Here is an 11,720-nt window from a genome sequence, read left to right on the forward strand (position 1 = left end):
ATGGTGGTATCCATGACACTTATTTTCCCTCCAGATGGTAAATTCTTTCTCTTTTTTTGCCAGAAGTAACCATTTGTTTGTCAAGTTTTGTGGGTTCTGCCTTTTAAGAATATTTTTTTTACCTTGCCCTTTCCTCCCTGTTTTATTATTTCTCATCTGGACTTTTATAACAGTTTCCTATTCATCGTCATGTCTTCAGTCACATATCTCACCAAAACTCTGTATAGTGATTTTTTTTTTTTGAGGAACAAGAGCCAAGTTTTTAATTTGATCATTTCTTCTATTGGAAGTACTCCTTAATGACATCCTTGGCCTGAGACTCTTTGCTTAACCACCACACACCTGCAACCATCCGCTTTACAGGGATTTTCCTGTCTGTCCGTTTTACAGAGGCCGACCATTCCCCTAGTTTCTTGTTACCATCAACCTTAATTAGGTTGATTTGTCATTCAGCACAAGGGCCTTTACCAACTTGACATAAGCTCATCAGAATTGGATGCAAGCACACAGAGATGGGATTGGCACTTGTCTAAGGCTTTGGCAGCTTTGGAATCCCACATGCTAGGCTGTCCTGGATGAGGGTGGTCTTCAGCATCTCTTGTAAAGCAGTATTAATGTCCATTACACCTCCAGTGGAAATGCTTTCCTCCACCAAGGCAGTGGGTTATGGCCACAGCAATGGGTTATGGGTGGAGCCGAATCTTGAATGCACCGGGGCCTCTACCTCCCATGCAATTCCCCAGCAACAGGGAAAGAGCACTATGGTGCTCTTTATAGATCTGATGACACTGCTCTCTTTAAAGACCCTGTCTCCTCATGAGGGATAAAACATAAACTTTTTAGTGTGGTATCCGAACTATCCATGTTTAGGCCTTTGTTTTCCTCTTCAGTGTCGTCACTCATCCTTCCCACCTTTTTTTTCTTTCTTTTTTTTTTAACATCTTTATTGGAGTATAATTGCTTTACAGTGGTGTGTTAGTTTCTGCTGTATAACAAAGTGAATCAGCTATACATAAACATATATCCCCATAGCTCCTCCCTCTTGCATCTCCCTCCCACCCTCCCTAACCCACCCCTCTAGGTGAACACAAAGCACCGAGCTGGTCTCCCTGTGCTATGTGGCTGCTTCCCGTTAGCTATCTGTTTTACATTTGGTAATGTGTATATGTCAGTGCCACTCTCTCACTTCGTCCCAGCTTACCCTTCCCACTCCCCATGTCCTCAAGTCCATTCTCTATGTCTGTGTCTTTATTCCTGTCCTACCCCTAGGTTCTTCAGAACCTTTTTTTTTTTTTTTTTTTAAGATTCCATATATATGTGTTAGCATACGGTATTTGTTTTTCTCTTTCTGACTTCACTCTGTATGACGGACTCTAGGTCCATCCACCTCACTACAAATAACTCAATTTCGTTTCTTTTTATGGCTGAGTAATATTCCATTGTATATATGTGCCACATCTTCTTTATCCATTCATCTGTTGATGGACACTTAGGTTGCTTCCATGTCCTGGCTATTGTAAATAGAGCTGCAATGAACATTGTGGTACATGACTCTTTTTGAATTATGGTCTTCTCAGGATATATGCCCAGTAGTGCTTCCCACCTTTCCTAATCTATGCTCCTGCAAACTATTTGCATTTCACAGGAAGGTATATTCTGTTGATTTTTATTTCCTTGCCTTTGCACATGCCATTTCTTCTGCCTGTGTATCCTAAACTGGATACTTTAGCTTGGCAAAAAGTTCCTCCTCTTTTAAGATATAGTTTAACTGTCACTCAGGTAGAATTAGCCATTCTTTCTCTGTCTTTTTTTTTAAATCATGTAGTGCTTTTATATTTATTATGGCATCTGGAGGTCAATGAATTTGGTTTCCTGGGTCTCGTCTTATTTGATCTCAGTTCCTTGCACAATGACTGGCACATGCTCAATAATCAAAATAAAAGAGGCTGTGTTTCACAGATGAGGAAACTGAGCCTGAAGGAATAAGTGACTTCACCAAGGTCTCATGGCAAAGCTGGGATACAAAACCAGTTTTTTAAAATTCCAGATCCAATATTTCTTTCATCGTACCTTGCCTGTAGTATAAAAATTTAAGAAATATTGTACTGTGAGTTAATTGAGTATTCTTTCTGTATAAAAATTGTGATAATGAAAATCCCGTTAACAGCTTACATTGTAAATTTAAGTGGATAGGGACCTACTTAGTTCCTTTTGGTTTATATTAATGCTTCAAGGTGAATAGGCTATACTTTTTCATGATTGAGAGTGTGACCTATGGTGGAAAAGCCAATTGAACAAATAGTATGTGCAATTTTTCATGTTGTATTTGAATATTGGAAAATAGACAAAAAATTGAAAAGTTGAGTATTTTATGATATACTAAGGGTCTGTTCTGGATATTAAAGCTATAGTTGAGCTCTCATTCAGTCGTTCAGTGACTTTTATTCCTGTTTATATAACCTAAAGCACTTGTTGAACACCATTGTAAGCAGTTTACATGTGACGCTTACAACCCTACGAGTTAAGTATGTTATTATTCCCACTTTACATACAAGGAAACAGAGACACAGATGGTAACTTGCTAAACTAAATGTAACACAACTAGTAAATGGGTGAGTTAGCATTTGAACCCAGGCAGTCTGGTTCAAGAGCCCAAACCCTTAACTAGGATGCTAAGCTTTGTTAGTTATTTTGTTTTCAGAGGAGCTACAAAGATGAAAAGATAGGGCCTCTGCTCTCAAGAGAATTGATAGTAAGGGGGAATAAAGGTATGGAAATGGGAGAGGTAATTATTTGCTGGGTGACTTCTCCCTGCCAGAAGGTATGCTACGTATGTCTTACCTATTCTCATTTAAACTCTACAAACATAGGAGGGAAGTATCCTTACCCCATTTTACAAAGCAGGGAACTGAGGGAAGGACAGGTTAAGTAACTTACAAACTCAAAGGAAGCATCAGAACTAGAATAGGAACTTAGTTTTGACTGGCTTCAAGCATATATTCTTTCTGTTGCTTTGTGCCACTTCTATACAGATATAAAATCACAGTATTATGTAATTACTGTAATTTTAAATATTGTGTAAGGTGCATTGGGAGCACAGGGAAAGGATCCCTTATGTCTGTCTAGGGAGGAGAGGAAGGCTTCACAGGATGGGTAGCGCTTGAGTTAATAGCAATTGATGAAGAGCTTCAGACAGAGAAGAGCATGTGCCAAGTCATGGAGGGGTGAGAGAATGTGGTGTGTTTAGTGGTTGAGTATTTCACTAGTAAAGTGGGAGAAGAGAATAGATTTTAGATGTTCAGGTAGAATTGATCCAACTTAGAGATAGCAAATGAAGTATGAGGGTCAAGGAGGATCCAGGAATACTCAAGAGGTTTCTGGCTTCAGTAAGTTGAGTTTGTGACAGTAACATTTACTGAGGGGCTAGGAACAGGATTTGGGGGGAAGTAATAAGTGTTGGAATCTGTTGTGTTAAGGGGCTCGTGGGACATTCAAGTGGTAATTTGCACTGGGAGGCATTTGCCCATATGGATGTGGTATTTAGAGATTAGAGAGTTATCTACCTGTAGATATAGTGTTGCCAGATAAAAATGTAGACTGCTCAGTTAAATTTGACTACCAAATGAACAATGAATATTTTTTCATATAAGTATGTTACATGCAATGTTTGGGACTTACTTATACTAAAGAATTATTTGTTGTTTATTTGAAATTCAAATTTAACTGGTCATTTTATATTTTTATTTGCTATATCTGATGACCCTATATAGGTGATAGTTGAAGTCATGAAGGTGGATGAGATTGTTCAGGGAACAAAAGTAGAGAAAAGAGAGTAGAGCTCAGGATAGAAAGCTGGGAACTAGATTAATTTAGTGCTTCAAAATGGCTTCAAAGTAGTCCCTCAAGCAGCAGCCTCATCATTACCTGGGAACTTGTTAAAAACATATATTCTTGGGCCCTGCTCCAGACCTGCTGAATCAGAAATTCTGAGGCTGAAACCCAACACTCTATGTCTTAATAAGACTTTTAGGGGCTTCTGATGCCACTGAATTTGGAACCATTGACTTCAGGGGTGAATATAAGATCAATGAAGGATACTAAGAAATAGTAATGATGAATTGAAGTAATAACATAATCCGAAGACAACCAGTGGAATCATTGGCAGTGTCAGTTGTATCTGAGAAGCCAAGTAAGATAAAACCTAAAATTGTTTGTTGAATTACACAATAGTGAGATGATCGGTTATCTTAAAACACCTTCAGTTGAAGCAGTAGCCTGATTGCATTGTGTTCAGGAGGGAATCAAAGTGAGGAAGTAGAGAAAGAATGGAATACTTTTTCTCTAAGTTCGGTTGTAAAGGGAGAGAGAAGAGAGGGCAGTGGTTCCTTAGGGAATAGGTTCCTTGTAAGCCGAAGGGAAGAAACCTATATGGAGGTTGTGAAAGGAACAAAGGCAAGAATGACTGAGACTGTCTTGAGGATCTCCACATTTGCTGCCCATGCTGAACTTTTGCTGAACTCTCTAACATAAAACTGCTGAATAGTTGCTGAGTTGCCAGAAGGAAAGAACAATGCTGAGAACTGGACTCTTTCTGGACTAAGGAAACCATACCTTTCCCTAGTAATGGATGAGACGTGCTTGATAACCCAATCGTATGAACAGAACAGTTTTATCGTCCAATCCAAATTCTTGGTAAACAGCTTGTGTAAGCCTGTGTGAGCTTCCTCCTTTTCCCCATAAAAACCTCCACCCATTTTCCTCCACTGGGACACTATTCTGGGTTCTTCCAGAATCTGTGATCCCTGAATTACAATTCTAAGAACCTAAATAAACTACCTTTTTGCCTCTTTACAGTTCATGCTGCTTTTAGTTGACAAGATAGAGAGAGGCTGAGGATACACAAAATCAGTATGAAGTGCTGTAAGAAGGGAGAGGGAAAGAGATCCTGAACATAAGCGCTGTTTTAGTCATGACTGAGAAGGTTGCCTTTTCCTGTAAGGTTCAAGGACAGTTTGCTGATCAATTTGTAGGCATGGTGGTGGGGGGGGAATCAGAATGTTGCAGGAATTCTTACTTAGCTGCTTCTATTTTCTTGGTGAAATAGAAACATTACTGAGCAGGAAGAATGTGGGGTTGGGACTTATGAGTGATGGAGGTGTGGAACAGTTACTTTATGAAGTAAAAGAAACTGACTAGGGAAATGTAACAGGCATATTAGAAAAATACTAGAGATTGAATTGATGGTAAGACAATTTTTTATTGAGTCTTAAGTGTTCTTTTTGGTAAGTTGAAGGAGGTGTATATAGGTACTTTAACTTCCTCTTCTTTTTGCAAGTGCCAATAAGTAAATACTGTTATTTGAGTATAATGTTTAAGAACATTTGAATTGAATGAACTTGAATGTCCACTTTAAATTGAACTAACTTAGATTCATTCATTCAACAAATATTTATTCAATGTCATAATTATGAAAAGAGTAAGAGCTAGCATTTTTGTTCTTAAATCATGTTTAACTTCTGGCTAACTGCAAGGCATCACACTACACACTTTATTTGTATTAAATCATTTATCCCCCATAAATCTAGTCCAGTGGGTTAGATAATATTATCTTTATAGATAAGGAAGTTGAAACTGAGAAAGATTAAATAACTTGTTTAAGAACCGGGATCGCTAGTGTTCTGGCATTCCTGCGGCATACCCCTTTCCTTTTCTCCCCTTCTTGGGGCCTTGGGGTCATGGGCAGCATTCTGTATTCTGGCTGGTTGGCGCAATGCTTGAGTGGCCTGGCAGGGGAGTGGGCCACATGCGCGTGGAGGACACTGTGGACCGGAGGGAGGCACACAGCATGGCTGAAAATCGAGAGCCCCGCGGGGCCATCGAGGCTGAGCTGGACCCGGTTTAGTACACCCTGTGGAAGCGGCTTCCCCACTGCCTGCACCGGAAGCCCAATGACATTTCTGTCAACATGAAGACTGACGTTAAGGCCCAGCTGGCCCACTGCCAGAAACTGCTGGACGGACGGGCATGGGGTCAGAACTCATGCACTGAGATCTACATGCACTGGCCATCAACTGCACCATGAACATTGCCCTACAGCTTCAGGCTGGCAGCTTCAGGTCCCGGCAGGTGGTGCCAGTACCTCCACTGTGGAGCTTGTCGTTGAACTGGAACCAGAGACTTACACGTGAGCGCTGCTGACCCAGATCTACAACAACTCAGCCATCCACATCTGTGTCTTCAGGGTCGCACCCAAGTAATTGAAATGAGGCTGTCCTGTCTTATCCACCCACTGCATACAGCTAGGCTCAGATGTGGCTCTACTGAGTACTGTCATGGACCTTCTACCAGAGGCATGTAGGAAAAAGCCTGTCCTCCTTGCAGCCCTGAGGACTATGAATTCAGAGGGCGAATATTGTCTTTTGTTGGGCCCAAGCAGTGGGTCTTTCTGAATCTTTGTGTTCTGTAACCATTGTCCTATACAGTCAAACGTATCAAGTTGTGTTGGTGCCCGGCCACCCCACTGCAAAAAAAAAAAAAAAAAAAGAACCAGGACCACACCTGTTTCTGTCTGCTCCCGGAACCCATGGTCTTCTTTGTTATGTTGACTGTGCTGGGTGTTGAATGTACAGAGGTGGAAAACCAGATATGGTCCCTGTCCCTAGTGGACATGGTCCTTTTGGTCCAGTGTATGTGTGGGGGAGGAGGAGGGGTGTTAGACATTAAACAGATTATCACCCAAATAAATATGATATGATGTATTATGACAAGTGCTGTGAGTGAAAGGAGATGGGAGAAGCTACAACAGGGGAACTTAATTTCCATTGGGGACCAGAGTTTGAATTCATTATAGTAATTATGTTATATTGTATTTGTACATTTAGGAGGGAGACAGCATGGATTTTGAAACAGAGAGACCTGGGTTTGATTCCCATCTGTGCACTTAGTATCTTTGTGACCTTGGACAAGTTGATGAACATCTCTAAGCCTCACTTTCCTCATCCATAAAGAAGGTTCAATAATTCTTACCTTATAGGCAGCAGTTTGTTTGGTGCCATAACGTACATCATGGGAAGTGGTAAATTAATGCAGTGGTTCTTAATCTTTGGCATTTAATATTCCAAAGAAATTCCAAAGTAACTTTGGGAACCGATACATTTGTCATTTATTTTGCTAAGTACAGGGAGATTAAAAATACAACTACCATTTATTATCACCATTGTTTCAAAAAACTTTGAGGGCGGGCTTCCCTGGTGGCGCAGTGGTTGAGAGTCCACCTGCCGATGCAGGGGACATGGGTTTGTGCCCCGGTCTGGGAAGATCCCACATGCCGCAGAGCGGCTAGGCCCGTGAGCCATGGCCGCTGAGCCTGCACATCCGGAGCCTGTGCTCTGCAATGGGAGAGGCCACAAGAGTGAGAGGCCTGCGTACCGCAAAAAAAAAAACCCAAAAAACTTTGAGGGCTTCCCTGGTGGCGCAGTGGTTAAGAATCCGCCTGCCAGTGCAGGCCACACGGGTTCGAGCCCTGGTCCGGGAAGATCCCACATGCCATGAAGCAGCTAAGCCCGTGCACCACAATTACTGAGCCTGCGCTCTAGAGCCCGCGAACCACAACTACTGAAGCCCGCATGCCACGACTACTGAGCCCATGCACCACAACTACGGAGCCCGTGAGCCACAACTACTGAAGCCCACGCGCCTAGAGCCCGTGCTCTGTAACAAGAGAAGCCACCGCAATGAGAAGCCTGCACACTGCAACGAAGAGGAGCCTCCACTCGCCACAACTAGAGAAAGCCTGTGCACAGCAACGAAGACCCAACGCAGTCACAAATAAAATAAATAAAATACTATAACTAAAAAAAAAAAAGAACACTGTCATTTAAAAAAATAAATAAACTTTATTTGAAATACGTAAGGCTGTTTTAACACCCCCCCCCCCCACCCCGCGCCGCTCCAAAATGTAGAGTAGTTCTGATCTCAGAATAAAGGGCACTCTTTTTCAAGTTAGGTATATGTATTTTAATTTCTTTCATGATTACGTGTTATTTTAAAGCATTTTGAAGAATACATTAAAGATAAACCTGATTTAGGCTGTGTTGATTTTTTGTGTAATGAGCAGATTGCATTGAAACTCGTGTCTTCTGACATTAAGAGATATGCCACTTGCAAATCTGTTGGCTAAAATTACTAATTTGATCCAAACTCTAAATCATTCAGATTTAATTTCATTTATTGCTCCGTTATAAACACAGCCTATAAAAGGGGTAGTGCTCAGCATTGAAATAGCTGTGTATTACTCCCATATAACAAGATTACATTTGAGAAGTAGATATAACTATCATAAAAGATTCTTCAGTTCTAAAGATCCTTTTTGTAAAGATTAAATCTAGGGCTTCCCTGGTGGTGCAGTGGTTAAGAATCCGCCTGCCAATGCAGGGTACACAGGTTTGAGCCCTGGTCTGGGAAGATCACACATGCTGCGGAGCAACTAAGCCTGTGCGCCACAACTGCTGAGCCTGTGCTCTACAGCCTGCGAGCCACAACTACTGAGCCTGTGTGCTACAACTACTGAAGCCTGTGCACCTAGAGCCTGTGCTCTGCAACAAGAGAAGCCATCTCAATGAGAAGCCTGCCCACCGCAACGAAGAGTAGCCCACGCTCGCCGCAACTAGAAGACGCCTGCGCGCAGCAACAAAGACCCAACGCAGCCAAAAAAAAAGAAAGAAAAAGATTAAATCTAGTCTAATAACTTGTAAATTTTGACTTTTGAGGTATTTGAAGGTGATTACGACTATGATGTAGAAGAGATGAATATGACAGAGTTATTTTTTTGTTTGAATTTCTAGTTTCCTCAGTACTAACACTGTATTCATTTCTCTCTCTCTTCTTCTTTTTTTCTTTAAGGAATATGTACATGCTTCAAAGCCGAAAACTCAAGAAAGTGAACTGAAAATTAGTGCTGTCTTTTCAGTCAGTGACAGTCCTCTTGGTAAGAAACAGAACTGTAAGTTAGTTAGAATCAGTATTTGTTATATTCTGACCAGTAGAATTGAGGGAAAGTACCTCATGTAAGTCTTTTTCTTCCTTTAGACAAAGCAGTGCTTTTCAAACTGGTTAGCTGGTCTTGACCAGTATTTTAAAAAGTGGAATATAATTACAGTTGGTCCTTGAACAACATGGGTTTGAACTACGCAGTTCCACTTACAGGTGATTTTTTTCATTAAATATAGTACCTGTATTTTTATTCTACAGATCTGTAAATTAACTAAGTGTGGGGACATTTTTATGTTCTACTGGAGATCACAATATGTGGAATCAGAAGAACTAGGGTTTGAGTCCTGATTCTATCCAGACTGTTTCAGCTTCCTGCCCTTGGATGAGTCGTTTATCAATTCTTTTGTTTTTGAGACAGAGATAGCAGGACACGGATTTTTGACTGCGTGGGGTCGGCGCCCCTAACCTCTGAGTTGTTTAAGGGTCAACTGTATATCAGAGTGTGGTGCATATAGTAAGGAAGCATATTATTTCATGAAACTACTGTTTCAGTTATTAAATTTTATATACATATACACACACATGCACATACAGCTGTATGTGTGTGTCTCTTGGGTTATAATGTGAAATGTAGTTCTAACTATGTGTCATGGTTAAAAAGTTTGAAGCTGCCTGTTTTAGAGTGGTTATTGCCTCAATATTGGATTTCAAGACTGAGGGAATTTGTCCTAAAAAATAGAGAATGTATATATGTTCATGTTGATGTGAAAACAGTTTTTGTTGTTGTTGTTTTTTCTTATTTTGTTTTTATAGCCCAACAGTTGACCCCAGGCTTTCAGCTCTCCCTTGCATCATCTGGCCCAAATATATCGCTTCCTTCAGTTCCAGCCGTAGCTATTCAGGTTTTTTGTTCTGGTTGCAAAAAAATGCTTTATAAGGGGCAAACTGCATTTCATAAGACAGGATCTACTCAGCTCTTTTGCTCCACAAGGTGCATCATCGGATATTCTTCACCTGTCTGCCTACCACCTCCTCCCAAGAAAACCTGTGCAAACTGCTCAAAGTATGAAATTCTTAATTATATCTCTTACTTTTTAAGTGTTTTTAGTTCAAATATGCTATTGCTATTTTAAATCTCTTTAGCTCATTTCCCTGGAAATACTTTTTAGCTAATTGAGAAGTTTGCAAATTCTAAAGTTTTGTAAAGTTAAATAAGTGACTTGATGTAAAAAAGTATTGTTTAGACCAGTTTTCCTATCTCTTTCAATTAGAAATAAATTATTTGTGAGAAACTATAGGACCACTCCTATATTGTACGTCTACTGTAATTGTAGACAACAATATTCAAAATTGTTATCTTGAATGTTATTGACGTATAGAATGAAATAATATCACCCGTATAATAGTATATGCAAGTTATTTAATTCTTTAGAAGGTAAATGGCCACAAAAATAATGCATTTATTCCTGAAAAGTCCTTGTGAGCTTTTGTTGGGGGTCATTGTTACTTTATAATAATGCATAGATGCAGAGAGAGGAAGAAATAGCAATGAAGTTATATAAACTTCTTTCTCTACCTCAGTAAGTTTGAAGAATTTGGCACGTTTTACCTATTTGTGTGGTAGTGCAATTCTAGGAATACAGTGTGTTGTCAGTAGTCACTAATGTAGAGCAAGGAAAGTTAAGAGCTTGGTTTTAGATTGTAGCTCTATCACTTACCAGCTATATGACCTTGGGCCAGATATTTAACCTTTCTAAGCCTTAGTTTCTTCATTGGTAAATAGTATCTACTTCCTCAGGTTTTAATGAGACAGTGTTGGCACAGGACCTAGCACATAGCAAATGCTTAATAAGTGGGATCCTATTATTTTTAATAATAAATTTGGTATTATGTATATTTAACATAATTTATAGGTCTCTATTTTGTCTTTGGCGATATATGATAGTTTCTTTATCTGCTTGGTGTGTTGGCCTTAGGTATCTAAAAGTAGATCCTGTTAAAATGGAAATCCCCAACTAAAAGGAAAGAGGCATTTTAAAACATTTTACTTAAATATTCAAATTTAGTTTTGTTCCAAAATGCCCCTCTAATACCTTACTTTAACTCTTTTATGTCATTCTCATGAAACTGATCTGGAAGAGTAAATTTAGTTTTTTGTTTTTAGATATTCAATCTCAGCATATCAAATATCAAAAGGAAATTAATTAAATTTTAAAGAGCATAACACCGCCTATACATCCAAATACATATTCTCTTAAAAGTAGAGACTCTTGTCATTGGCTTTTTACCACAATGCTGTTGTTATTCAAAATTTTTTTTTGTCTCTTGATTTTGCATTGCCTTCAGAGGCTGTGAAACATTCCTTTAGACTAAGTTAGGTGATAAATCTATCTTTCAAGCTGGGGTTTGATTTTTGCACATTGCCAAAAGTTACTTGATGTCTTACCAGCTGACTAGTGTAGATGATTAAACTGAGTCATACTGTTAAACATGGTCTCTGACTATAAAATTAAAAAGTTGTGCTTAGAGTTCTTATAAACTAAAAGAGAAATTAGAAAAAATGTTTGAGCCATGTTGTTGGGAGAGGTATGGTTTCTCTAAGGTGAATGTTAAGATGCAACATATATTTGGATGTATAAAGTTTAGAATGCATTTATATTTATGTGCACAGATTTTCATTAAAAAGTCATTCTCATTGGTTTACTTATATATACATAGCACTGGCAGAT

The 11,720-nt window shown here is 39.5% G+C and overlaps 1 protein-coding gene and 2 pseudogenes across 15 annotated transcripts in view; 2 read left to right on the forward strand and 1 right to left on the reverse strand.

Annotated features, from left to right (window-relative positions):
• ZMYM6 (zinc finger MYM-type containing 6) overlaps positions 1-11,720 on the forward strand; it is a 44,993-nt gene that overhangs the window by 4,157 nt on the left and 29,116 nt on the right. For 14 of the 15 annotated variants that reach the window (XM_027109165.1, XM_027109170.1, XM_027109167.1 and 11 more), the window contains 2 exons: positions 8,902-8,986; positions 9,805-10,054. In XM_027109165.1, coding sequence (XP_026964966.1) covers positions 8,902-8,986; positions 9,805-10,054 — 335 coding nt within the window. Of the gene's footprint in view, positions 1-8,901; positions 8,987-9,158; positions 9,205-9,804; positions 10,055-11,720 lie in introns of those variants that run through there. The other variant, XM_027109175.1, reaches the window with a different exon arrangement.
• LOC113622362 (40S ribosomal protein S12-like) lies at positions 272-661 on the reverse strand (annotated as a pseudogene).
• LOC113621852 (ribonuclease P protein subunit p20-like) lies at positions 1,507-6,875 on the forward strand (annotated as a pseudogene).

Source organism: Aethalodelphis obliquidens, unplaced genomic scaffold (assembly GCF_003676395.1).
Source record: "Aethalodelphis obliquidens isolate GAN/ISIS:26980383/991018 unplaced genomic scaffold, ASM367639v1 scaffold9, whole genome shotgun sequence".
NCBI lineage: Eukaryota > Metazoa > Chordata > Mammalia > Artiodactyla > Delphinidae > Aethalodelphis > Aethalodelphis obliquidens.